The following is a 27,457-nucleotide window of genomic DNA, read 5'->3' as shown; positions in this document are numbered from 1 at the left end:
AAAGCAATGTTGCAAAATTGGATGCATTTTGTCCTACCAAGCTCTTCCTTAGGGTACTCCTGTAAGCACATCCAGCAATCGCATTTGTGTGCAGAGCTGCTCCTGATTCAGGTGCCAGTAGTCAGATGGTTGCATGCACTTGTGAGAAGGAAGCATAAGGAAACAGGTCAGGGAGGAGAGGAAGCAAGACAGGTGAGCCATCCCTCTTCCTGCTGGATTCATCTGCCCTCCCTCTGTGTGTGATGATCCTGGATCACGGCTTGTTTTTACCTTTGCCTGGAGATAAGTAAAACACACACAACAATTTATGAAAGTATATTTTAACAAATAAAGTTTGACAATAGAAAGTAGCATTGCTGAATTGCTGGAACTGGTTTATTGTGTGGTTGCTTTCCTTCTTTTCTTTTTGTATATCCGTTTAGCATTTCGACTGCTGTCAGGGATGGTAATTTGCTGTTCTCTCAGTGACCTCAACCCACTAAGCCCTGCTGCTATGCAATTTCCTGGAGGTCTGGCAGAGATTCAGTAAAGAACTACTGCAATTGGCATAAATGAATATTGTGTTGTAGTAGTGTATGGCAAGTTTCTCCCTTTGTTTAGAACAACCTTTACAACCTGCATCCTCTATTTATGTCAGCCAACTAACCTGAGCACTTGTAGTTGTTCTGCCCTTTGACTTAATTTTGTCCATTTTATCAGGAAGCTACTTATATGAAATCAGACCATTGGTCCATCTGGCTCAGTATTGCATGCTCTGATTGGCAGCAACTCTCCAAGGTTTCAGGCAGGGAGTCTAGTTGGATATGGCAGAGATTGAACCTGGAACCTTTTGCATGCAAAGCAGATGCTTTGCTGGGGAAGCTGTAGTCCTTCCCCAAGCTTCTTACAATCTTAAAAAGAAACAAAAACAAAAAAGACCCACTGCATGTTGATTAATTAGTTTAATGCAGTATGTGCAACCCATAAAGTTAAAATGTATTTCAGTGTTTATATTTCTTTTTCAGATATTTGGATGCAAAATAAAGTTTGGGTGGCATGAATATACGAGACTGTGATTTAAATGTCCTGCCCTGTAGTCTCATGAGAAACATTAAATTTGAGTTATTAAAAAAGTCACATTACGGGTATTTTGGTATTGCTATCTTCAGCAGGTGGTGTCTGGAGACTTCTTTCCACTTCTCCTGGAAATTTGTTGGCTAGGACCCAGCTTGTCTTTGGATAACCCTCACTTTTTCTTTGCTCCAATTAAGACACTTGCTGTCAACTTTTGATGGGTCTGTGCTTTAATCACTCTCAATGTGTGTTTTTGACGTGTTTGAAGATAAGAACGTCAAGACAGTAGGGCTCGTCTGTGACCTCAGTCTCTTCTTGAAACCAATCCAACAACTAGATACTCTGCAGAGAAACCTATTTATAAGATGCATTATGTAAATAAATAAAAAAGATGTATTATAATGTTGAATGTCTTTGGCAGGAGGGTGTTGCATGGAAATATATTCGCAGAACAATCAATCTCGAAACAGCGTCTTTGATACCAAAATGTACTGAAGAATTTCTAGTTTATTACAGAATGACAAAGAGAGAGTAAATGAAGTGCAGGTCTCCTTCGGTGGTTTAATTCCAGATGAAAATAAAATGCTGACAGCCAGTGGGTGTTAGAAATGGCTTTGCATTCTGGCATTGCTTACATTTATGATCCAGCCTTCTGATACAATCCTCTGGACTTTTTTTCATACACCAAATACTTTATTCTTGTATGGCACAAGATTCAGCTTTGTTTTTTCCTCCAAAGAATTCTTCCAAAGCCAACAATATTATCTAAGCTATGATTTGTGCCCAGGTTGGAAACCAAGTGTGATTCAAACTAAGGGTTAACTGACTCGGTTCAGAAGGTGAAATGTTAAGTATTAGAAGAAGAAGAAGAAGACAACCACCTGCAGCCAATGTATCTCTGAACAAGAATTTGACTCTCTGATTTGAAATAGTCACGCCAGCTTAAGATGTGTTGGATTTCCTGCCTGCTTAATAACTTCCAAGCTGCTATGGCTATTGACCTGCCTTCTCTGATGTTCTTGCTGTTGCACTGCTACTCACATATAGTGCTATGCTTTGTGCACCCCCTTAGTTAAGACTAATTTTCTTCACTGCAATTTTCTGTTGCTTCTAGAACTGCTGTTGCTCTGATCTAGTTATATATGCAATACTGGCCAGGGATCCAACGCTTAATCAACTTCTAGTTGCTCATACGAATGCAATGCACCTTTGGAGTTTCACTTTGGTATCCTAGCATGCTTCAGATTTTGATGAGAGATCAGCGCCCCCCCCCAAATCAGAGCCAATTTTGGCATTCACATTCCATGTGATAAATGAATAAATCAGCTAATGCCATGCGTGAGACAGATGAGCTATATCCTATTATGCCCGGCAAGGGTTTTGACAGAACATCACTTTGTTTTGAAATTTTCAGGTGCTGCCCATTTAATGTGGTTTGAAAGACTCTATGTGTGGCTTCAGTGTTTTGAAAAGTACATCTTGTATCCGGCAATAATACTGAATGCCCTCACCAATGACGCCTTCTCAATCAGCAAATACAAGAGACTGACTCCACAGTAAGTTACTTAAATGTTGTGATACATTATTTGTAGAATTAAGAGCTGGACAATATCATTTATGCATCTGGTCTACCATTCAGGCTTCCACAACTTGTGACCTGCCTCTCCTAAACTGCTGTCACCTACAGCAGCCATGATTTGTAACTGGAGAGGAGCTTGATCTCTCTCCTGCCTCTCCCTCCAGGTTGGCCTACCCATTGGGCGCATTGAGACCTTTGCATCAGATGGTGCGACAGGAAAGGCGATGGATTTATGTGCCCTCACCCTCCTAACCCACCACTGTTTAGAGTTGTAGGAGTGCACCTTTGCTGAAAGTGGGACTGTCCAGTGGGGCCTCCTCCTGTCAGGAATAATGAGCGGGGGAGGAACGATCTCCAGACATAACGCAGGAATGTCTCCAGCAATTCTCCCCAATGTTTTTTCATGACCCGTACCTTGTTGTTGACACCGGGCACATCTTCCATAAGTCTTGCAGAGTAAACACAAGCAGAATGAGGCAGGGTTGTGAGCTACAAACTACTTTATTGCTAAGAATAAGGCAGAACAAAAAAAAAGCATGTCTCCTCTCGCTGAGGGAAGTCCGAAGAAAAAGAACAAACTACAGATACAGAATACAGCAAACATCCGCTCCCGTGATTCCAACAATCTCTGCTGGAATGTATAAACACAGTCTTGTGACTGCTGTGACTGCGCAGTGAGAGGAATATAAACCCAACAGAATGAGGTATGCTGAGCAAGGTGGCCTCAGAGATTTGTCTATCCCTACACACATGGGGCCATAGGAGCTCTACTTCAGGCGGAAAATGTCTTGCACTAACCCTGGCTCTGCAGGCAGCTGCCATATGTCGCTGGAGGATAGCATTTGCTCTTCCCCCTGCCCTTCCTTCTTGGACTTCATTCTTCTCCAGGGATGGCAAACCCAGCAAGTGCTCCCATCACATTGGAGCATGCCTGCCAGTGAGTTCAGAACTCGCCTTATCTGTGTTGCTTTCAAAACTGAAAGTACGGATGAGAGAAGAAGCTCTGACAGCCTCCGAAAGAGTTTCTGACATTTCACTCACATGGCAACATTTAGCTGATTGTTTGGAGTAGCCTTATCTCTAGTGAACCTAAAGATCTGCTTGAAGGGACATGGAGCAAAGAATAAGTGCCTTTTAGATTCATATCCACCGGAATCCATCCAGGCTGAAAATCCCGACTGAACGACCAGAGCACAACATGCATCAAGGTCTTGAAAAAACTGGCACATGTCGCTCATTGGAGAAGGCATTCTGAAACCTTGTGGCTTGTTTTCATTTAATTTGAAGATAGTGGCAGCATCGCAGTTCCGTTATGAAACAACGTGTGCAGGATTTGCATCAATAACTTTATCTCAGGCATGGGGAAACCTGTGGCCCTCTAGATGCTGCTGGACTCCAACTCCTGTCCTCCCTCACCATTAGCAATGTGGCTTGTGCTTATGGGAGTTGCAGCCCAATATCTTCTGGGGGACCTCAAGTTCCCCATCACTGCTTTACCATCCCTTCTCTGAGGTGACATAATTCCCACTTGGCTGATTTCAGTAGTCAACCCAGACAGTAGTTTGTTTCCATGGATGAAAGGTGCCCTGAAGCTTCTGGTAGCTCCCTTTGGGAATGGGTCAGACAGGCTTCTAGTACAAAAGGAAATTGCTTGGTTCACTGAGGTAAAAAATAACTAAAACTGAACAGTGAGAAGGTTCACATTTGCAATCTTATATGAAAGTCAAGGAAGGGCAACAGCAAAGCTCCCTTCACAATGAACCCCTGTTTTTCTGCTACCCCAACTGGTAGTTCCCTGCCCCATTTGTGCAAGAGGATTGTGACCTCCTTCCATTCTTTTCAGTGCCACAGCCTGCTTTTTCTACTGTGTGCTGTTGACTTTATTAACATAAGGAAGATTTCAAAGAGGTTATGCAATGCCCGTATGTGTATAGCATTATGCCTATTAACCTAGGAGCAATTATTATGTAATCTTTATTGGAAAACCGCATTAAAAAAATAAAATTATTTTCCACAGCAAAAATGGATCAGCGTACAAATAAAGGTGTAAAACAAAGAGCACAATGCCTACTAAAAGATAGAAGCAAGAATTCTGGGAAGTTTGCCAACTATCTTTCTTTATGTTATAATTTTCTAGTACTTAACAGTATGTTGACACCAAAACTGTTATAATGATTAATGATCTCTGGAAACATATAACGCTGTGCTTTCGGCAGGGAAATCAGTTTAATTCATGGGTACATCTTTCAAATATGTTATACATATACTAGATAAGGACACCAGCCTTTTAAATCGTTATTTATTTGAAATTTGTTCCAAAGGATTCAGGGGAAGTTGTGTTATATACCATTTCATCTTAATTCTTTCAATAGACTTGTGTGGTTGAGCTGGGAAATAGTGACTGGCCCAAAATCATCCAGTGGGCTAAAAGGCAGAGCAGAAGTTTGAATCTTGAAATGTTGCCCATTGTGCGGCACTCCCCTCCTTTCCCTTATAGTCTTTTCATGTGCCCCCAAATTCTGCTTTAGGACATTCCCCAACCCTCAAGCAGATTTGGGGGGGGGCACCCAGGGAGGGAGAAGAAGAATGGGAAGTCACATCATGCAAGTGAAAGTCTGGTCACATGATGAAATCTGGTCAAGGAAATTGCAGATGTTATCTCGGCACCTCTGTCTATTATCTGTGAGAATCCTTGGAGAACAGAGGAGGTTCCTGCAGACTGGAAGTGGGCAGATGTTGTCCCGATCTTCAAAGGGGGGGGGGGGAAGACCCAGGTAACTACCAGCCAATAACCTTGATGTTGATACCAGGAAAGATCCTAGAACAGATAATTAAACATTTGGTCTGTGGTTACTAAGAACCAGCATGGGTTTCTCAAAGACAAGTCATGCCAGACAAACCCAAAGAGTACTCACTAATGGTTCCTCATCATACTGGGGAAAAAGTGACAAGTGAGGTGCTGCAGGGTTCTGTCCTGGGTCCGTTGTTGTTCAATATCCTTATAAATGACTTGGATGAGGGATTGAGGGGATGCTCATCACCTTTGCAGATGACACCAAACTGGGATGGATAGCAAATGCTACTGAAGATTACCTTAACAGATTGGAGAACTGAGCCCAAACTAAGAAAATAAATTTCAATAGGGGCAAATGTAGGATTTTACTTTTAGGTACGAAGAACTAGCTGCACAAATATAAGATGGGGACAGTAGTACACATGAAAAGGATCTAGGGGTCTTAGTAGACCACAAGCTGCACATGAATCAACAGTGTGATGCAGCAGCAGCAGCAGCAGCAGCAAAATAAATAAAGGCTGCATCAACAGAAGTATAGTGTCCAGATCAAGGGAAGTAATAGTACCACTCTATTCTGCTTAGTCAGACCACACCTGGAGTGTATTGTGACCAGTTCTGGGCACTACAATTTAAGAAGGATGTTGACAAGCTGGAACGTGTGCAGAGGAAGGCAACCAAGATGATCAGGGTTCTGGAAACCAAGCCTTATGAGGAATGGTTGAGGGAATTGGGTATGTTTAGCCAAGAGAAGGCTAAGAGAAGATAGCCATCTTCAGATATCTCATGGAAGATAGAACAAGCTTATTTTCTCCTGCTCCTGATGGTAGGACCCAAACCAATGGTTTCAAGATACAAGAAAGGAGATTATGACTGAACATCAGACAGAACTATCTCTCAGTAACAGCTAGAATGGACTTCCTATGAAGGTGGTGGAATCTTCTTCATTGGAGGTTTTAAAGCAGAAGTTCAGTGTCTATCCAATATGGATTCTTTAGTTGAGATTCCTGCATTGCAGGGGGTTGGATTAGATGACCCTCATGTTCCTTCCAATTCTGCAGTTCTATGACTCTATTATGTTGAATGTCACCTCTTGTCTTTAATACAGGACCAGTCCAGATTAAAGTTGTACCAGAACTTTGGAGTAACAGCTTTGGAGAGCCATGTCATTGTGTTTTGATTCAATAAAGTCAGTTAAAAAATGGTACTACTGCCAGAAATAAATAGTCACCTTTGTACTGTATAGTGATTAGTTAATCGAAACAGAAGCCATCCTGATAAGTTGTTCTATTGAAGTTTTACTTTCCTGATTTTCTTTCTTTTCTCTCTTGCAGCTGTGATATCTTTCTGATTACAATTGCGGGAATGAAGCTATTGCGGTCTTCATTTTGTAATCCCATTCACCAGTTTGTTACATTAAGCTTTACTGTCATCTTCTTCCGGTTTGACTACTATGGTAGCTCCGATAACTTCTTGTTGAATTTCTTCATGATGTCCATTGTGTTTAATAAGGCAAGTGATTTGTTACTTAAAACTCTGTCACAATTTTGAGTGTTTAGGAAAATGAAACAAAAATCCATAACTAAACATGTGTCTTAACTGTATCCTACAATAACACCTGAAAAGCATGGTTAACATGTCACATTAAAGCATAGACTAAAAGAAACGAAATGGAAGTTCCAGCTTATGCTGCTGCTGCTGCTGCTACACCACCAGGAAACAAACCAGGCTCTGATTGGTTGGAATATCTGAACCTGTGTTTCCTTGTTTGCTATTCTCCAAACAAACCACAAGCGGTAACCAAGGCTGTTTCTTGTCTTACTGATGGTTTGTTTGGAAAGAAACAAACCATGACTTGTGCCAAACCCGGAAATAACCCCCAAAGTCACAAAAACATCACAAAAAGGGACAGGGTGAGGGAGGAGTGTTTGTAGGGTTTTTCAGTGGTGTTTAAAATATACAGAATTTCACTTAAGCACTTGGTACCTTGGAACATAACTCTCACATAATTTAGGAGTTGCCTGTAATAAACTCACAAGTAGATATATTACATGTTTCTTGAAGAAATATTTTTGAGATGCAGATCTTGATTAGTCTTAGAGGTTTAGAACTTTAGAATAAAAGTTTATTTGGGGCAAAAGCTTTACAGCCCCACAGATCTCAAACTATTGAGAAATTGACCATGGTATCAATATCTTGGGAAACAAGTGAATAAAATGGAAATAGCATGTGCAGAGTAGTGGTGCTGAAATTGAGCTGGTAATTAGAGATTTGCAGTGAGTCTGTAAATGAAATACCTACAGGATTGCTGGGTTTTGAAGATTAATTATTACATTTTGCAGGTTATTATTTCATCACATGGATCTAAATCCCCAAGAATCTCTAAAATGTTGTGGGCTGGCCTTTAAAAAATTAATTTGGGGTAATTTTATTTCTATGAAAAGTCTATCTGTCAAATCCCTGCTCAGATTCACAGCTGTCAAGTTCTCCCTTTTTTTAAAGGGAAATTCCCTTATGCTGAATAGGCTTCCTCGCGAGAAAAGGGAAAACTTGTCAGCTATGCTCAGATGCATAGCTGCCAAGTTATCCCTTTTTTAAAGGGATTTTCCCTTATGCTGAATAGGCTTCCTCGCGTGAAAAGGGAAAACTTGTCGGCTATGCTCAGATGGCGTCAGGCCCTGTATCTGTATCTTTCCCAACTCTCTGTGGTCCATTCTGCTTCAGCAAGAAAAGGAACTGACAGCTTCAATCAATGCCCTGTTCAATCACCATAATGTTGACAACTATTTTTGAAAGATAGAAAGCACATTTTTGCTGCCACCACCTTTGGCTATGTAGAAATAACTCTGGAAGTGACAGCCAGGAACTTATTATTCTCTGAAGGTGTGATTTTTCCCCATGCCTGAGCAGCAAGGCTTTTTCCTAAGTGTTATAAGTCTGTATAATCATTTCAGTAGGAAAAACAAGCCGTGTGAAGCCACGGTGGAAGGAACATATCAATTTTTCCACTAAAGGAAATGAAATAAAACCGCAGTAGACAACATCTAAAGCTTTGTTATTCCCAGTTAGGTGGCACATTCTTCATCTGTCCTCAGTAACGTGCTTTGCAATGGTGGCGGGGGTCACAGCTGGCAAGGGAAGGGGTAACCCTTCCTCCTCATCTGTGACTGCCCCGCACGCCCCAAATTGTGCCTCTGCTGTAATTAGGCTTGAAATAAAGCTTTCTGTTGTAGCCAATGGAAGGAAGCCTAATTGCAGTGTATGGGGCATTTGCTGTGTGGGCGGGTCACAGCTGGGGAGGGGAGAGGCCCCCCAGGCCCCCCAGGCCCCCCTTGCAATTAGGCTTAAATAGCCTTCTATTGACTACAAAATAAAGCTTCTTTCAAGCCTAATTTCAGCAGGAGAAGGCAATGGGACCCTGTGGCCCCAAGGAAGGGCCTGTGCAGGTGTCTGAACACCTGCAAGCACCACATTGGTGACCCATGTACGCAATTAATGCAGTCCAATGAGGATGCAAATAAACCTTTCTGCTCACAGGGCACTACTTTCCACAGCCACTTTCCTCCCCCTATGAGCTTCTTGTAGCTGCTTTTGTATGTGTTGCCACATACTGGAACACCCAGTTCAGTAAAGTGGTTGGGAGCCCTGCCCTCAGAACCAAAATTAAAATGGTGCATAAAGGTATTGGGAATGCTGCCCCTTGTCCAGTATTTCAGTACCAATTTTTAATTTTTAATTTTTTGTTTGTTTAGATGTGGCGTGCCAGTCTGACTGTAGTCTCTTGAATACACATTGAGAGTCTGTTAAGTTCCACTTGGATTATTTTATCATCCACCACCCAGTGTTGTAAACATATGTTCAGTGATAGGACAGAAATGTGCTGGGCTTTTTATTCTGATAAGCAACATAATCCAAAACATTTGTTGAAGAGGTCTTTGATATCTCAGTCTGAAATGTTTTATATGTTCAGTTGAACCCTTGTCCTTTGGCAATATGTGTGCTTGGCTCTGATTAAGGTCAAAACCTGTCAAAATTTCTTATGAAAAATGTTACAAAATGAATCTGTCAACTTAACCTGCTCAGCACAAGACCACCTGCTGGGCTTCTCCTTGAGGTTGTAATGAAACTTCCTCATCTGCAAGAAAAATGGACTGTTCTGCATTTATGGGAAGCTCTTTGATACAGCAGCCTTTTATGAATGGTATGGGGAGGAAGGCCGTTTTTGAACATTGCCCCCTTTTTTCTGCAGTTCCTTGTACCACCTCCCATACTGTTCTGGAAGATCCTCCAGGCCTCTGGATCAAATGGGGGCGGGGCATAGGGGGCTAAGAAGAGGAGGGAAAATGGGTGGAAATCACTTTCCCCCTTTCCTTCATGGAAGTCTCCAGAAAATTAAAGCGCTTTCCATTAATGGAAGGTTACCATTGGATACAACTATTTACTGATAGCAGAACTAAAACAAATTAAGGGGAAGAGTTATAAAGCTTTTAAGTTCAGAGACAAGATTCACTTGAATGACATTCTGTATAGAAAAATAGGTGAAAGCATAAACAGAAGCTAAGATGTACACAAGTAATAAGTTACTTTCAGTGTTAATGGGAAGTTAGATTTATAGAAAAGAAATTTCACTTCAATGAGGAAATCTTTATCATCGGCAACATGTAAGTCCCCCAGCTCTGCCAATTTTCTCCAAAGATGCAAAAAGATTGCTCAAAACATTCATGAGCAATGCACATTAAGGGAGATAAACACAAATTAGTCTGCAAATGGGCAAAATATTATCTCTAATTGGATGCACATAAAAGAAAAGCATTATAATTCCAATTCAACAGTGGAAGCAGTAAGATGCTTCAAAATAGGTAACCGACAGTTATGTGGTTATAAAAGAGCTATGAATCTGGGGGTCTCAAATGCGGCATTAAAGCGCCCCAAGCTCTGTGATTACAAAGCTCAAATACTGCAGCAGATAACAAGTTTTGCAAATTGGGCAGATTCACATAATGCTTCTGAATTTTCATGATTCACACACTTTGCATAGTTGCACAGTTTGCTCAAAGAGCCTAGCTGACTTGGTGATTTTTTTTGCTCTGCTCCGGATGTAGAGTTTTCTGAAAAAGCAAGGGATAGGAATAGAAAGGGACAGAACGGGATTGTGCGCAAAATTGCTTTCAGTGTTTGGTGACTTTTTCATTGGTTAGTCTGGATGGGCAGGCACAGTGAAGCAGTCGTCAGTATTCAGCCAGACTTCCAGATTTATCAGACCATTTTGAAAAAGGGAAAAAAACTAATAAAAAATGAGTCAAGGCAACGTGCAACTGTGGGAGTGAGGTGCATGGTAGATCTCCATCTTCATTTCCTCTGAGTGAAGGGTCACAATCCTTTTTTTGGGGGGGGGTCTTTGCAAACTAGAGGAGGTCAGGGACACCATACACACGGCAGCCAGTCATTCACCACAACCTCGTCTATTGACTACCATATCATGCTTCTTTTAAGCTGAACTTTGGAGAGGGGGCCATGTGGCTGCCAGGGAAGGCCTCTGTAGGCACATATGTGCCCACAAGTGCCATGTTGGGGACCCTTGGTCTTGGCTGTCAAAGCAGGAACCACCATGACTGAAAGTTATCTTCAAAAATGGCTGCATGAATCACCCCGCTGAAAAAAGACAAACGACTGGAGGTGTTTCTCCCTTTGCCTCTGTGAGATGTACTTCATCTGGCACCATGCCCTGATGTCATAACTCACAGCATTATAAGGTCTGGTTACGGAGCAAGTTGCCCTGCATGTTACAGAGGGGCAGAGGAAGGATGCAACCTGGAGCTGCTCCCTTAGGCAGTAGATCCTTTACCTGTTGTGACCTCACCTTCCTCCCTAAGAGCAGGGGAGTATGGAACGCAAAGAAGTCTCTGACACATTTAGCCATTCTATTTATAGATCTTCGATTTATTTTAGGAAAGTTCTCTTCTTCTTCTTCTTCTTCTTCTTCTTCTTCTTCTTCTTCTTCTTCTTCTTCTTCTTCTTCTTCTTCTTCTTCTTCCCACTTTTGTGATAGGGAACCAAATCTGGGCTAGAAAGCTCATTTTTCTACAGAGAAAAATATGGTGGATTGATCTGGTAGATGTGTTCTGTGTGCCATATGGCTACCCTGACCCACTCAGGTCCCCAATGCCTGAAAGATCACCTACAGACTCTCTTGAGTGCTGAGATCAGCAGAGGGGTCCCTCTTGGTAGTTCCTCCACCCTCAGGGGCTTGGAGGGCAGGGGGCAGCCCTGGGGAGGGCATTCTCTGTGCTGGCCCCAAATGTGAAACTCCCAACAGAGGTGCACCAGGCACCTTCATTATACACTCAAACCTCGGTTTATGAACACCTCGGTTTAGGAATTTTCGGTTTACGAACGCCGCGGGCCCATCTGGAACGGATTAATTCACTTTCCATTACTTTCAATGGGAAAGTTCGCTTGAGTTTATGAACGCTGCAGTTTATGAACAGACTTCCGGAACCAATTACACCCATGCTTCGGGTTAAGTGCGCTTCAGGTTGAGTACTCCGTGGACCCGTCTGGAATGGATTAATCCACTTTCCATTACTTTCAGTGGGAAAGTTCGCTGCAGTTTATGAACGCTTCAGTTTATGAACAGACTTCCGGAACAAATTGTGTTCATAAACCGAGGTACCACTGTATAGCTTATGGATAATGCTGAAGATGTTCCACTTCACGTTGGCTTTTGACACCAGGGCTGTATGTTTTCAGGACCCAACTTTTTATGATTGCAAGTTGTTTTTAATTGTTTTTAATATTGTGTTTAATGCTGTAACCTGCTGTCAGACCTTGGGGTGAAGGGCAAGTAATTAAGAATAATATTGATTGATTGATTGAGTAATTAAATAAATAGTGTGTTAAAATAAAAATTCCACTTCACTTTCTATATTAACTGAATACCTACAATCCAAGAGGTAGTATAATTGCAATATAGGTACATGGACATTGCGTGTTGTATAGGATACATACGGTAAAATGCTCTTTCTTTCTTTCTTTCTTTCTTTCTTAAAAAATGCTTTTCACATATGCTGTCATAACTTTTCTGTCTCTTTTGCTTTCAGCTGTGGGACCTCCTGCAAAAGTTGCAGTTCATTCTGACCTATATTGCTCCTTGGCAGATTGCCTGGGGCTCTTCGTTCCATGTATTTGCTCAGCTCTTTGCAATACCTCATATCCTTTTCAGTCTACCTGCTATTTTGTTCTGCATTCAGAGGGTTAAGGGAAGCAGGATGTTCTTGGGCAATTTAGATTAAGAAAAGTATTTTTTTCTTAATGTTAAAGTTTTGAAACAAAGTATGGATATTCCCAGAGGGAGAAAATGCAATATTAAAAAAGATCCTTTGAACAATACTTTGAAAAGTGGGATATAAATTATTAAACAGATAAAAATAAGAAAAAGCAATGAGCTGAGAAATGTATTTCATTATTGCTTGTGACATTATTACTTCTTCGGTGGGGTGTGTAACCTAAAAGTCTGCTTTGCTTCAGAAGCCACTCTAGTATGTAGGTAAGAATGGCTAAAATGTTTTGTTGGCTCTCGGACAGATAAGGAAATTGGACAGTGACTCTTCGCCTTTCCCAGACTTTCTGGGAATCTCTGCTAATCTGATCACTCTGATGCAACATTTTCAGAAATGGAAGCTACTGGTGGGGCTGCCTCTATGTCATTAATTGGGAACAGAGAAAGTGACTGAACTACAGAGATCAGATTAGCAATAATTATTGTTGTTATTATTATTATGAATGTTACATTTTTATAGTGAAGTCGTGAAAGTCTGTTCGCTGGATTATTGCTGGGATCCTGCTGGTCTTAAAGATGGCATAGGCAAACTCGGCCCTCCAGATGTTTTGGGACTACAACTGCCATCATCCCCAGCTAACAAGACCAGTGGTGAGGGATGATGGGAATTGTAGTCTCAAAACATCTGGAGGGCCGAGTTTGCCTTTGCCTGGTGTAGGCCTTCTTTTGCCCAAGGTCCTCCATTTGCTTATTGGCATGAGAGCTCTTATGTTTTTCCTCCCTGTTTATTATAGAGGAATATATGCATAGATATTTTTGTAATGCTTCTGAATTTGAAATAGTATTTAGGAGGCTTCCTCCACCCCCCTTCTTTGGTTTCTCTACCTTTCTTGCTCCTTGCACGTACCCCACAGTGGTGACTTTCTGTCCTTCCAAGCCAGTATGAATCACGAGTCCACAATATTATGCCAATTGAACTTTGTTGACACTTCCTTCATCCCTATGAAGGTTTGAGAGGCTCTGAGGGCAACTCATCTCACATAATCACTAATAGGCACAGACATCATTCTATAACATCCTCTCAATAAATTTAAGGAGTTGCAGATACAGTATATGCTTGATAAGTATTTTCTAAAACGGCAGATAACATCAAACATTTGATTAATTAGGCCTTAGGAGAAAAGCTGAAATTTGATTATTACTTCAATTACCAACAAAGCATGTCTCTCCCATATCAGTCTCTGCAGGCACTGTATGTAACCTTCCAACAGTTTGGCTTCACCCCCAAAGGCACACTCCTCCATTGTCTCCTGAGACAGACGGATGGAAAAAAAATCATTAGCATATTAGTTATTTATGACAGTTGCTCATATATGACAGATTAAGAAGAAATGTTAGACACATTTCAATACAGGACCCTGAATTAATTCAAGTGACAAATAGCCCAGTCTATTTATTATTTACTGCATTTATAATTCCATCTTTTAATCCAAAGAGTTCAAGGTTCTTCCTCTCCTCATTTAATTCCCACAACTTTGAGGTAGGTTAGGCTGAGAGTCAGCAATTGGACCAAGGCACAAGGGAGCTTCATGGCCAAGTGAGTATTTGAACCCGGGTCACTCAGGACCTCGCCAACACAGCACCACACTGACTCTGTAAGCCAAAGTCAAACACTTCAAAGTACTGTTGATTTCAATGAGGCAGTTATGCATATATTTAGAGCTCTATCATTGAACTCAGTCAGACATAAAGGGGCTTAAAAGTAAAGGTACCCCTGACCATTAGGTCCAGTCGTGGATGAGTCTAGGGTTGTGGTGCTCATCTCACTCTATAGGCCGGGGGAGCTGGCGTTTGTCCGCAGACAGCTTCTGGGTCATGTGGCCAGCATGACTAAGCCGCTTCTGGCGAACCAGAGCAGTGCACGTTTACCTTCCCGCCAGACGTGCTTTCGAATTGCTAGGTGGGCAGGAGCTGGGACAGAACAACAGGAGCTCATCCCGTCATGGGGATTCGAACCGCTGACCTTCTGATCGGCAAACTCTAGGCTCAGTGGTTTAGACCACAGCGTCACCCGCTTAGCTTTGGCTAAATCGTACTTTCGATTGGCATTTGAAGCCCAGGGACACTGAAAGTTTGGATAAATGTATAACATTCACTGGGGACAAATGATAGACACACAACTAAGTCAGGTAAGTTTGAACGATGGTGGCTCTCATCTTTTGCCTGTCATTTCCTTGCTTCTGCCTCTTTGTGGAGAAAGTGAGTAAGATAAATAGGTCAGAAAGTGCCCGAAGGACAGCATAAAAGGCAGCGACTTCATCTGTGTTACCTTAACTTGAAATTTTCAGATTCGGCAATGCTCTTCTTTCAGACTCTGGCCACTGCAATCTTTTCTACTCCACTGAGTCCATTTCTCGGGAGTGTCATTTTTCTCACATCCTACGCCAGACCAGTCAAGTTCTGGGAAAGGAATTACAAGTAAGGCAAAGTGTTATACATCTGTTTACTTTATTGTTAAATGTTTTCGGAGCTTTCAAAAGCTTTCCTTCTATGCTTAACAGTTCCCAGAGCTTTTCTGTGGACCTTGAAGATTGCTCTGCTTATTTTGCTACTGTTCCCGGGTATGTTGCACCAGTGGCTGTTTGGTAGAATGTTAGTCATTTTGGATAACAAATGTATTTAAACAATCATCAGAGTGGAGTTGTCACATCCCATTTACTGGGCATAGAGGGCAACAAAAAAAACCAAAAAACTACGGGAGTAAATCATAACTGCCTCAAATGTCAACAGCTATTGATTCAGCAGCTACAGTTAAAAACTAAATCATTTCGGCCTTTGGGCAGCAGAAGTCAAAACAGATTAATACAATTTATGTTAGCCAGTTAATGTTCTGTCAGATAAGTGGTGCTGGGTGGGCAGCAAAGCTCTCACCTTGCTAAGGCTGAATCTGTTAGAGCCAAACTACACATTACATGCAGTCATGTGTAAGGAAACCCTGACAGTTTACTTCTTTGCTGAAAAGCAATGTCAGCATTGGGGGGGTAGGGTGGGGGGTGATTTTCCAATAATTTTCTCGTTTGGGGGTCGGGGGCGGTAGGGGGAGCAGGTTGCAACAGCTTTCCTCCTCCCCACTGCTATTCTCCCCAGCCCCAGGGTTCCAAGTACATATTTGCAACACCCTTCTGAAGCCCATCCAGGGTGGTAGGGAGTCACAGAACTGAAGTCAGATAGGCAGGGTACAATTATTATTATTATTATTATTATTATTAAGCAGCAAGGACCGGATTTAGGTTTGATGAGGCCCTAATGGGGCCCTTTATATGTCCAGCTGTCCTTTGTCAACAACAAATTGTCGCTGTTTTTTGTGTTGAATATATGCTATATGGTAATTTATGGATCTAATAGGCATCTAAAGCCATTTGCACATAACAAAATATGTATTTTATCAGAGTAATTGTTGAAAAGTCCATGCAGAATGTAAAGTCCATGCAAAATGTAGGCACCCTACCATGTTTCTCCTAAAATAAGACACGTCTTATATTTATTTTTCTTTTAAAAAAATACATCACGGCTTATTTTCGGGGGATGTCTTATTGTTACGTATGGTACAGGGCTTTCTTGCACCGCCCGCTGAGCCTGCTGCTGGGTCCCAGGGCTTCATGCGGCACGGCTGTGGCTGCTGCCGGCTCCTGCCGGCTCCTGCAGCATCGCGCGCCGCCCGCTGCTGGGTCCTGGGGCTTCACGCAGCGCGGCGCGGCTGAGGCTGCTGCCGGCTCCTGCCGGCTCCTGCCGGCTCCTGTGGCTTCGCGCGCCGCCCGTTGAGCCCGCTGCCTGGTCCTGGGGCTTCGTGCGGCGCGGCTGAGGCTGCTGCTGGCTCCTGCGGCTTCGCGCGCCGCCCGCTGCCGGGTCCCTGGGCTTCACGCGGCACGGCTGGGACTGCTGCCGGCTCCTGCCGGGTGCTGCGGCTTCATGCGCCGCCCGCTGAGCCCGCTGCCGGGTCCCTGGGCTTCACGCGGCGCGGCTGGGACTGCTGCCAGCTCCTGCCGAGTCCTGCGGCTTCACGTGCCGCACCGCGCCGCATAAAGCCCGGGGACCTGGCAGCGGGCGGCGCGCGAAGCCGCAGGACCCAGCAGGACCCGGCAGCAGCCCCAGCCGCGCCGCGCCGCACCGCGTGAAGCCCAGGGACCCGGCAGCGGGCGGCGCGCGAAGCCGCAGGACCCGGCAGGAGCCAGCAGCCTCCCGCGCGAAGCCCCAGGACCCGCTGCTGGGTCCCTGGGCTTCACGCAGTGCAGCGCGGCGCGGCTGGGGCTGCTGCCGGGTCCTGCGGCTTCACGCGCCACCCGCTGCCGGGTCCTAGGGCCCGTTCAGCCGGAGCTCCGCGCGTCGCTGTGCTGGGGCTCCCGCTGTGCTGGGGCTCGGCGCAGCGCGCGCTGCTGCGTTTGCCGGCTCGCTCTGGGTTGTCCCGCTGGCTCCCCCAACACGTCTTATTTGGGGGGGATGTCTTACTTTTTTGGCCTTCAAAAGATCGTGCCATGGCTTATTTTAGAGGCACGTCTTATTTTAGGAGAAACACGGTATATATAGAAATGAGCAAACCAGTGATATTTTAGGGAGCAGGCTAGCAGGCAGGGTCTATTACATACATCAAAAGAGCCTACACAACACAAAACACTGTTGCTGTATGTAGGTTTTATTTTATTTGTTTTTTTATCTTATACAGTATTTTGGAAATGTACATCCAGTGGGTTTTTCCCTTTAATTTTTTTTGGGGGGACCAAGAGAGTAGTTTTTCTTTTTTGATAAGAAAAACAGCTTCAGAATTTTGTTGCACACACTTGAGGGGAACATGCTACTTGATCTATGTCTTAATTTGTGTTGAAATGCCTGTTTCATGTTTTTTTTCCCCAAAGTATGTTGATGCAACGCAAGCCTCTGTGGGAGGAGCTCAATGTCCCTCTATAATGATCGTTCCATCAGGCCAGGAATTTCAGCTTGTCAGACAAATTGATCTCCCCTCCCCTCTTCTCCTCATGCTCACTAGTCTGTGACACATGCCTTTGTGCCTGTTGGATCACTGTAACACACTCTTTGTGGAGCTGCCTTTGAAAGGTGCTCAGAAACTTCAACTGGCTCAAGATAATAATAATAATTTATAATAATAATTTATTATTTATACCCCGCCCATCTGGCCGGGTTCCCCCAGCCACTCTGGGCGGCTTCCAACAAAATATTAAAATACAGAAATCCAGAGCTGCAGCCACATTGTTGACCAGGGCTAGTTATAGGGAGCGCAAGACTCCTTGATTAGAACAGCTGCACTGGCTACCAGTGCACAATTCAAAGTGATGCTTTTGACCTATAAAGACCTATATGGTTTAGGTCCAAGCTACCTGAAAGACCATATTCCCTCATGCAAACCTGTCCAGGCTTTGAGATCTTCAGGAGAGCTACTTCTCTCAGTCCTGCCACCCTGAGAGGCACCCTTGGTGGGACACAGGAGAGGGCCTTCTCAGTGGCTGCTCCCAGACTTGGGAACTCCCTTCTTGGAGAAGTTAGACTAGCTCCCTCCTTGCTGTCCATCCATCAGCAGTTGAAGACTTTCGTATGTACATAGTTTTAGCTGTTTTTATTTTTATCCGGAAGCTGTCTTGAGCCCCTGAAAGAGAAAAAGTTGGGGCATAAATAAATATATCATCATCATCATCTCCTGACCTTCCAGAGCCAATTTGGGGGATCACTGAGGAAGGAGGGGAAAATCTCTGTTTTCCTAATGGAACTTGTTGCATTGGCTCTCACCAGGGAAACTGAGTAGTTGCATCTGGGCCAGTTAGTCTGGGGAAGTAGCAGTAGAATGGTGAAATGCTGCTGGTGCCAGTTGTCTGTTCCTGCTGCAACAATTTCTTGGTATTATATCTGTACTCCAATACAGCCTAATGGCAAGTTCAAAACATTATGTAGCTTGTGTTGGGTACACAGATGACCATCAACATTGCCAGATGTAGCAAAGAGAGATTGAATATTGTAGTGTGGCAAGGATTGAGGACTGGGGAAAGAGGGGGAGGGTGATGGGAGCCAGTGTGGTATAGTGGTTAGAGTGCCAGGCTAGGACCTGGGAGAGCAGGGTTCAAATCCCCACTTGGCCATGAAGCTCACTGGGTGACCTTGAGCCAGTCACTGCCTCTCAGCCTATCCTACCTCACAGGGTTGTTGGGGGGAATAAAATGGGGGGATAGACCTTGAATTGCTTGAAGGAAAAGGTGGAATATAAATGCCATAAATACATAAATTCAAAGACAGCTTGCAACCACACTCCTGCGTATATTCCAAGTGCATTTCACATGCCACAAAGCCATCAACATAAACTTAGTTCTATGCCCCTAATATGTGCTGGTGGCCTTTCTAATGGTATTATAGCTGGAATGCATAGCAGAATAGATGTGGCCCACCTGCTAAGCATGCCATGTCACTATAGGTACACTGGCAAATGCCACTGTGTGCCTTCAGAAAAATCCTAGCAATAGGATCAAAGTGGCAATAAACAGAAGCGCTTTTATTTTTCTTGCTTTCCTTCCTTCCTTGTGAAAGGTATACTATATACATATGCTTGCTACACATATGCATGCCATATGGAAACATCTTGTGTGTAATGAATGGGAGTTGCACAAGAAGAGGGCTGTCGTTTTCTGCAAACTCCCATTTTAAGCAGGGTTGCAGGGTTTAGTTGATTGATTGGCCAGATTTATTAATTTTGAATAAACCTTTTAGGTTATTTTTAATTTACGTACCTATATAATCCCCAATGGTGGGTGCCATCTAAGGAAAGACATTTGTACAGATCTTTCATACTCCGACATATTCACGCATCACCTTAATCCAAAGAGAATACTTTCATCTTCAGAATCCATGTGCAGATTTATGCAAGTTCAATAAATTAATTCATCAAAACTTATTCAATTAATTAAGATATAGTTAATTGGAGGGCAGCCCTCATGTCAAGGGATTTATTCAAGAGACATTCCTGATGGCTTGCATTCTGTGCCTGCAATGATTTCAGTTGATCACATATACACGCACATGTGGACGTGATGTCAATCACAACCTACAAGAACAAGTAATTCATTTTGAATCACTTCCTGCTCCAGCGTAAAGAATCATTGCCCCACATATTCATTCATGGCAGCTTGAGACAGAAAGAAAGAATCAAGACTCTAGTTACATAACCAGGATAAGTCAGGTCAGATCTCCAGAGACTTCTCTCTCCTCCTCTCTTCCCAGTGAGCTGCAAGCGCTGTGATATGCCCAAACTCCGAAGACAGAAATACCAACTGTTTTTCTCTATCTCCTATTCCTCAGATATCCACCTAATAAGAGCAATGACAAGTGTTTGGTTTTTGCGGTTTTAGGGAATAGAAGCAACTTTACGTGTGTGACTATGAATGGATAGGGGAAAGGCTAAAATGAGTGCACAAATTGTGCATTTACTTGAGACAATTCTTGGTTTTTTCAAGAAAGAGTTTCAGAACCTATTGTTCGGTGCCAATAATTTTTAACACAACAGGGAGCAACCATTCAACCCTATAGAGTGAGATCGCATCTTAGGCAAGGGTTAGGTTCTGGGCAGAGTGCATGCACACAAAATCGTGTGCTGTATAGGCCAGAACCTCAGAGAGCCAGTGTGGTGTAGTGGTTAAGAGCGGTAGACTTGTAATCTGGTGAACCGGGTTCGCGTCTCTGCTCCTCCACGTGCAGCTGCTGGGTGACCTTGGGCTAGTCACACTTCTCTGAAGTCTCTCAGCTCCACCCACCTCACAGGGTGTCTGTTGTGGGGGGGAGGGGAAAGGAGAATGTTAGCCGCTTTGAGACTCCTTCGGGTAGTGATAAAGCGGGATATTAACTCCAAACTCCAAACTACTCTTCTTCTTCTTCTTCTTCTTCTTCTTCTTCTTCTTCTTCTTCTTCTTCTTCTTCTTCTTCTTCTTCTTCTTCTTCTTCTTCTTCTTCTCAGACTCCCTGGGATTGCCGCCCTCCAGTCCAGCCACACTCTCTTCCCCCTTTGGTACCTCTAAAAGCTCACTGCAGGGCACTGCTTCTCTCCCACCTTCCAAACACAGGTCAGGAGATCTCCACTCCACTCAGATATTCCTTGAGAGCCTTTCTCCCTGGTTCCCCACTTGAGAGGTCTGTCCCCCTAGAACCCCAGAAGCTGCAGCCAAAAGCATAAAACTGCATCTGTGTTAAGCAAGATGCATGTAAGATGTGATCGCACTGTATACAAAGAACAAATGCATCCTCTGGGTACCAGCTCAGGATATGGAGGCCATAGATGTGAAGCAGCCATGTTCTGCAAGCTACTAGAAAAGAGATGTGTGGTGATGAGTGAAGCTTGTCTATTCCTCCTCTTTTCTACCACCTTCAGTTCCTGCTCAGCACTGTCAATCACAAGCTCAGCCAAAGCTTCTTTCCATGTGGCACAGAAGAACACATTGCCCATTCTTAGATTGGACTCTTGCTCTTGGAATAAGTATCCTGAGATGGGTACCTAGGTTAGTAGATGACCCCAATGTGGTAAATGTAATGCTCATGAGGCAAGACACAATTTAATTTGAACAAGAGGACACTGCTGAATGAACCGATGTAGATGATCAGTGAGTCTTCTCCCAGGGGTGAGGGGTGTGGGGTTTTTTTGTGGGAGCAGGAGGTGGACACTGAGCTGTTTGTCCTACATAGAAAGCTAAAGGGAATTACATTTATATCCGGTTGGAGACTGTGCAAGTGAATGAGCCTTTGATGTTTGGGCAAGGAATGGCATATCATTGTCCAGAATAGGCTGTAGATCTATGATGATATGTTGGAGATGCAGGAGACAGCCAGTAGTGTGGTGTTTTTCCCCTCTTTGTTTTATGTTTCTGTCCCATGGTAGGTTATTCCTAGGTTCCAGCCTGACCTTATTGAGCTATTTTGTCACTTTATTGTGTGAGTAGTACTATAGTTTAATAAAAGCCCAATGTCAGTCTTCAGTCCAATGAAATAAAAAAAATTCCTTCAGTAGCACCTTAAAGACCAACTAAGTTTTTATTTTGGTATGAGCTTTCGTGTGCATGCACACGAAAGCTCATACCAAAATAAAAACTTAGTTGGTCTTTAAGGTGCTACTGAAGGAATTTTTTTTATTTTACTTCGATCCAGACCAACACGGCTACCTACCTGTATTCAGTCCAATGAGTTGGCTTTCCCAGGCAACACTGTTATAGGATCGTGCTTAATCCAGTAAGTGTTTTCCTCAGAATTGAAACTGGGAGCAGAGGAGATGTTGGCTTTTCAAGGCGGTGAGACCCTCCACCCTTAGTGAATGTGGACTCAGGGTATGGGGCACCATAGTACGAAATGTTTCACAGTCGTGGCCGTTTTGTTACATTTAACATACTTCTGTCTTCTTCCCATTGATGGCTACATCTTGGCTCAGATTCCTGTTTCAGTTCTCTGGGAGTGAAAAACCCAGAGGGTTACATTTGCAGGATTACATCTGGGAACCTATGTTCCTAGTGTTTTCTCGAAGATGAACATATTGCTTCCTCATAGTTCTTCAGACGTTGCTTTGGGACACGATCATCACTTACTATCACTTCAACACTGGCAAAATTACATTATATTAAGGTGTCAAATTCAATTTTGGTTCAACATTTTCAAGAGAAAGCTAAATGTCACTGTTTTCAGCTATAAAAGACTGCATCTAACTAGTTGAACTTGGGTAGGCGGAGGTTGTGCAGAAAAATTTGGGGGAGGGGAGGGGAAGCAATCTTGCTACGGAGATAGTATCTTCAGCAGGACAATGTGACAAGGGTAACATATAGACTAGGGCTCAGTCCTGGGGATTAATTCACATGAGGAGTAATTATCTCTTCACAAACATTCATGTTTTCTGCCTGTATTGCCAGAGTGAAGTGGGAAGCTGCCACACAGAAGCAGCTTATCTCATCACCTTATATGATGAGAATGGGAAGCTCTATGGGTGTTCCCCATTTACCTAGCTAGCACAGTGTTACTTCGGCTGTTGGTACCATTGAAGATCAAGCCAACTTAAACAGGTTTGGGCTGCTGATCTTCACTGTGATACTGTGACTTTTGCCTGCTATAAGCACTGCCGTCATGTTTTATTTACAAAGCTCCTTAGATGACTAAGTACCATACGATATAAAAAAATAAAAGATAAATCCACGCCCACAGGCTCACAATCTAAAACCGACTGATAAAATAGGGAAAGTAAGGGAATGACTGCAAAAAAAGAGGCAAGAGAAGGCAGGTGTCTTCTGTAAACATACATTGCACATCGAAAGGAAACAAAGTCTTATTGCGGTACCTACTGAATTGTTCCATCTGTCTTGCCTCTTAATAAGTGGCCACTATATAAACCAAACTCTGAACACTTCTTTGTTCCCTTAAAAAACAGCATCAGCCTTGAATCCAAGGGTCCCACGTTACCATGTGTTCCTTCCCCAGTATGGAGGCTGCTCTTTCCCCCTTATTTTTACAGCTGCTCAAATTATTACATCCTATAGGTAGGAGGAGTGAAAAGGAAATGGCAGTAAATCTCATTTAATGTGTGGACACTTGAAAGCTTCGGCTGTATGTTCAAAACCTGACCTTTCCCCAGCTTGCAAAGAAACCCAGAACAGAACAGTAGCACTAAAATTATGCCTTTTGTTGTTTCATCTCTTCTAAAAGTAACAGATGCAACAGTGCAATAAGGTGATTTTTTTTTCTTACGGGTTTGCTGAACCGCACGGAACAGTAGGCTGTTGCACAAGCTCTGCATCATGAGTGTAATGTGTCTCAGCTGTGGAGCTGCCACCAGGAATCTTGCCCTCTTCCTTTTCAAGCCTCTTTCTTGGTTTTCTCCTTCCTTCCTGTTTCTATTCTGTCCTTTCAAAAAGCATCTGTCAGTTTCTATTTTGGGGAATGGCACAGCTTGTGTTTGCTCTGGGGGTCTCCAGTGAATTGCTGCATAGTGTAACTAAATCAGTTAAGTGTCTCTAAAGAGGTTAGGATAGAACTGCCAGTTTTCCGTGCGTCGCAGTCCCAGCTTTCTCGCTATATTGAGGAGAAAACTGTAACAGGCCTCCAGCTGTTCAGGCATGCCCCAGACATTCCCCCAGTAATTATGATCTCGAAACCAGCCACTCAGAATGGTACACTGTTAGGCAAAAGCGGACATGAAGCCTTTGACTTCTCCTTTTTCCACAAAGTTGACATTTGTTTTGTTCCGTTTTCCTGCTTTCCTCCCTGTGTTAGCAAAGTGGAGCAAAATTGCTGTGGCCAAGGTGGGCGCAGTTAGGATCGCTCCGTCCAGATGCACAAATTCAATATAGGAAGCTGCCTTAAACTGAGTCAGGCCAATGGACCATTGAGCCTGGCATTGTCTACTCTAACTGGCAGCAATGGCTGTCCAGGGTTTCTGGCAGGGGAACTTCCCAGCCTTACCTGGGCCTTCCAAGCTCCATGCTTGACTCTTGTATACTTAGCACTGAAACCACATGGGGAGCCAGGTATCTGTACTTTCTGTACCATCTAGCCATGGGAATATGAAAACCTTTACCATGCTTCTTTGTGGTTAACATCTTACCATGTGATGGCCAAATGACCACAATGACTCAGAAATCCAGGAAAGTAGAGGGCAATGGCAATCCTCCCTGAGCAGCTACAACAGGGAAACCTTTTTCAGTTCAGGGGTCTGGAAGGGTACGCCAGGGCTGCATGCAAGTGGTGGGCAAGGCAAGAGGCAAAAATTGGGACAGCAATGGATACAACTCTTACCTTTGTACATCAGGCATGCAAGTCGGACGTTTCTACAGACATTGAGCCCACACAATTAGATGTCGCCCAGGTACTATAATTTAAACATGAAGCTTTAATATATGAGACATACAGCTTCTGACAGGCCAAATGGCATGGCTCCACACTGATAATGCCACCACTGTTATGTGAACCAAAGGTACTGCATTTGAAGGCCTGGGCAAACTCTCTATGGCAGTGGTCCTCAACCTTGGGCCTCCATATGTTTTTGGCCTACAACTCCCATGATCCCTAGCTAGCAGGACCAGTGGTCAGGGATGATGGGAATTGTAGTCTCAAAACATCTGGAGGCCCAAGGTTGAGGACCACTGCTCTATGGCATCTGGTTCTTGCCTGGGCCCCCATGTAAGGCACTGCTTCTCTCCCTGCTACACTCTGGCCTCTGCAGGTCACGTGAATTACCCCAGCCATCAATAAGAAGTGCTAGTGACCAACTCCTAGCTGCTGGTGGGCACTTTCAGGGTCCCTGGACTCTCTTCCTTGGGTTATCTTTAAACTGGAGTGGGGCCGGACAGCATTTCAAATAGAGGGCTGCCCTCTGCAAAGTGAGGCATGCAGCTGCCCTTTTCCTCCCCAGATAACCACAACTGTCTCCCATATTCTGTTGACTTAAAGATCTGAGTTTTGATCTGACCTAGGACTAGATTTTTCTTTCTTCTCATCTATTTGGAGCAGCCTAAATGAGTCTTGGGGAACAAGAATTACGTTTTGGCACGTGAAATAAAAACGGGATGCGCGGTATTGCCACAAGAAAACAAACATACTGATAAAATGATGTGATTGGTACATACATGCTGAACCTTTTCCGATCGGCCTTCACGGGCATTTAAAGAGGAAGCAGTGAAGTCATTTTAACAATTTAGCGGAGTCTTTCAGAATTAGTTAGCTCCCTGCTGAAGAGACTCTCACAATTTTCGCATGCTCCTCTGGGCAAGCTCCAGAGGACCTGCACTCGGTTTGTGTGGAATAAGGCCACTCAGGAAGAAATTCAATTACTGAGCTAATTATCACCCTGGCTGAGTGGTAAGAACAAAATTTAAAGTAAGAAGCCACTGGAGAAAAGCTCCCATTGCCCAGTAGTCTCAAAAGTTCGTTTTTAAAAGAGATCCTAGCTGACAGCTGAAAGCCCAAGGGTGAATGTGCAGCTGAGTCTGGGATACAGGATATTAGAATTTTAATACTGTACAGATTCTTGGAGCTTTTATCAAGTTGCAGCAATTCAGCTGCCATAATTGTGTGGAGATTTTAAAGTCCAAAATAGACTTTGCGGATGTCCCTTGGCTAAATTACTTCTGATTTCCACAACTTTAGGAGTGAAATAGTTTCTCTGTACTTTTGTTTTGCAACAGCTGTGTCATTTTAAGCAGCTTTGAGAAGGTTGGGGTTGTGGTGCTTAGTTAAAGAGGCAGATAAGAGCAACGTTTTAGGGTTACCTCATGTGTTATTCTAAAACTTTACAAAACATTTGTGTGAAACTCTTTGGGCCAACACAGATGAATCTGTCAGGAGGAAAAACATGATGTTTCTAATGGGTTTATGGTGGTATCTCTTTTGTTTCAGGAAAGCTACCCTATATTTCCAATGATGTGGGAAACAAGACTCTCAAATCTTTATAGACAGAAACTTCTGATTGGCCATACCAACATTTTAACCATCTGCTCTATATATAAGTGTAAAAGTTTATAAAGTAGTACAGATCTCTAGATAATCCAGCACTTTTTATTTGGCAGCACATTCAAACATAGCTGCCAAGTTATCCCTTTTTTACAGGGATTTTCCCTTATGCTGAATAGGCTTCCTCGCGAGAAAAGGGAAAACTTGGCAGCTATGCATTCAAAATACCCATGTCTTTTTCCTTCATGAATTGATGTGTCTTTATACAGAGGGTGTTTTAAAATATGATTTATTTGGAGCAGATAGATATTTATTGTTTGAATGTGAAAAGGTGGGAATACATTTATTTCAAACTAACCCACATTAAGTTATGAGGAATATTTTGAAGATGCAGGTGTCAACAGCATAATTGTGGTCAGTTTGAGATCTAGTGTTTTAGATGGTTCATTGCATGAAATGGCTCACTTTCTGGAACTGCCATCTGAAAGAACAAGGAATTCATTCAGCACAGAAAGCCAGCACTGTTGGTTGATATTAGAAGAATTTGGGTTGTGTGCAAATGAAACACTGCACAGTAATATTTTGTGTGGCCAAATGAAGCCAGATCAGGAATCAAACTATCTCACTTGTACAGAATAGAAATAGAAGACAGGGATAATCTGTAGGTATCTGTTTATTTCCAGCACAAAACGAGTGGACCATTCCAACACGAGACTGGCACTTCAGATTGAAAAGGGTGCAGGTAGGGGACAGAATTTATTTTGCTCAAATTTATAATGACTGATTATTCAAAATACTGGATGTGATTGGGTTGGATCCAGGGAGACAACAGTAAATGAAATTCTGACAGTGGTGCAAACTGTTGTAGAAGAGCTGTCAGAACACTTTGCACAACATGGACTGAACACAAGCACCTTTAAATAATTGTGCAAAACCTTGTGCACTAAGGGAAGCATTCACTCCTGTTTTGTCACATTAGAAACTTGTTCTAAGTTGGGGGAAGCCTTTCTTCCTCTGAAGGAGACTGTCCACTTGCAGAAGGGAACCTCTGGATCCAACCCATTGTGTTTGTAGTTCAAAGCATAATAATATTCTAATGGAAAGGGCTATTTCAGATTTTGAAATATTCGTGCTTTAAATAAGATTTTTAATGAGATTTGTTTTCATTATGTAAGATTTGTTTTTTTAAAGGGTTATCAAGCTGCAAATATTCAAAGAAAACATTTTGGATGAGTATGTATAGTATCATAGCCATCTATCAATTTTGCTGATGCAGGGAAATCCTATACTG

General features: G+C 43.2%; 1 protein-coding gene across 2 annotated transcripts in view; it reads left to right on the top strand.

Moving 5' to 3' along the window:
* PCNX2 (pecanex 2) overlaps positions 1-27,457 on the top strand; it is a 119,782-nt gene that overhangs the window by 59,717 nt on the left and 32,608 nt on the right. Inside the window, exons 21-25 of one of the 2 annotated variants that reach the window (XM_060272854.1) lie at positions 2,468-2,609; positions 6,758-6,935; positions 12,524-12,644; positions 15,051-15,180; positions 26,850-26,908. In XM_060272854.1, the coding sequence (XP_060128837.1) occupies positions 2,468-2,609; positions 6,758-6,935; positions 12,524-12,644; positions 15,051-15,180; positions 26,850-26,908 (630 nt within the window). Of the gene's footprint in view, positions 1-2,467; positions 2,610-6,757; positions 8,947-12,523; positions 12,645-15,050; positions 15,181-26,849; positions 26,909-27,457 lie in introns of those variants that run through there. The other variant, XM_060272853.1, reaches the window with a different exon arrangement.

Source organism: Zootoca vivipara, chromosome 3, assembly GCF_963506605.1.
Source record: "Zootoca vivipara chromosome 3, rZooViv1.1, whole genome shotgun sequence".
NCBI lineage: Eukaryota > Metazoa > Chordata > Lepidosauria > Squamata > Lacertidae > Zootoca > Zootoca vivipara.
The sequence above is the reverse complement of the archived record's forward strand: the minus strand, read 5'-3'. Positions and strand labels throughout refer to the sequence as shown.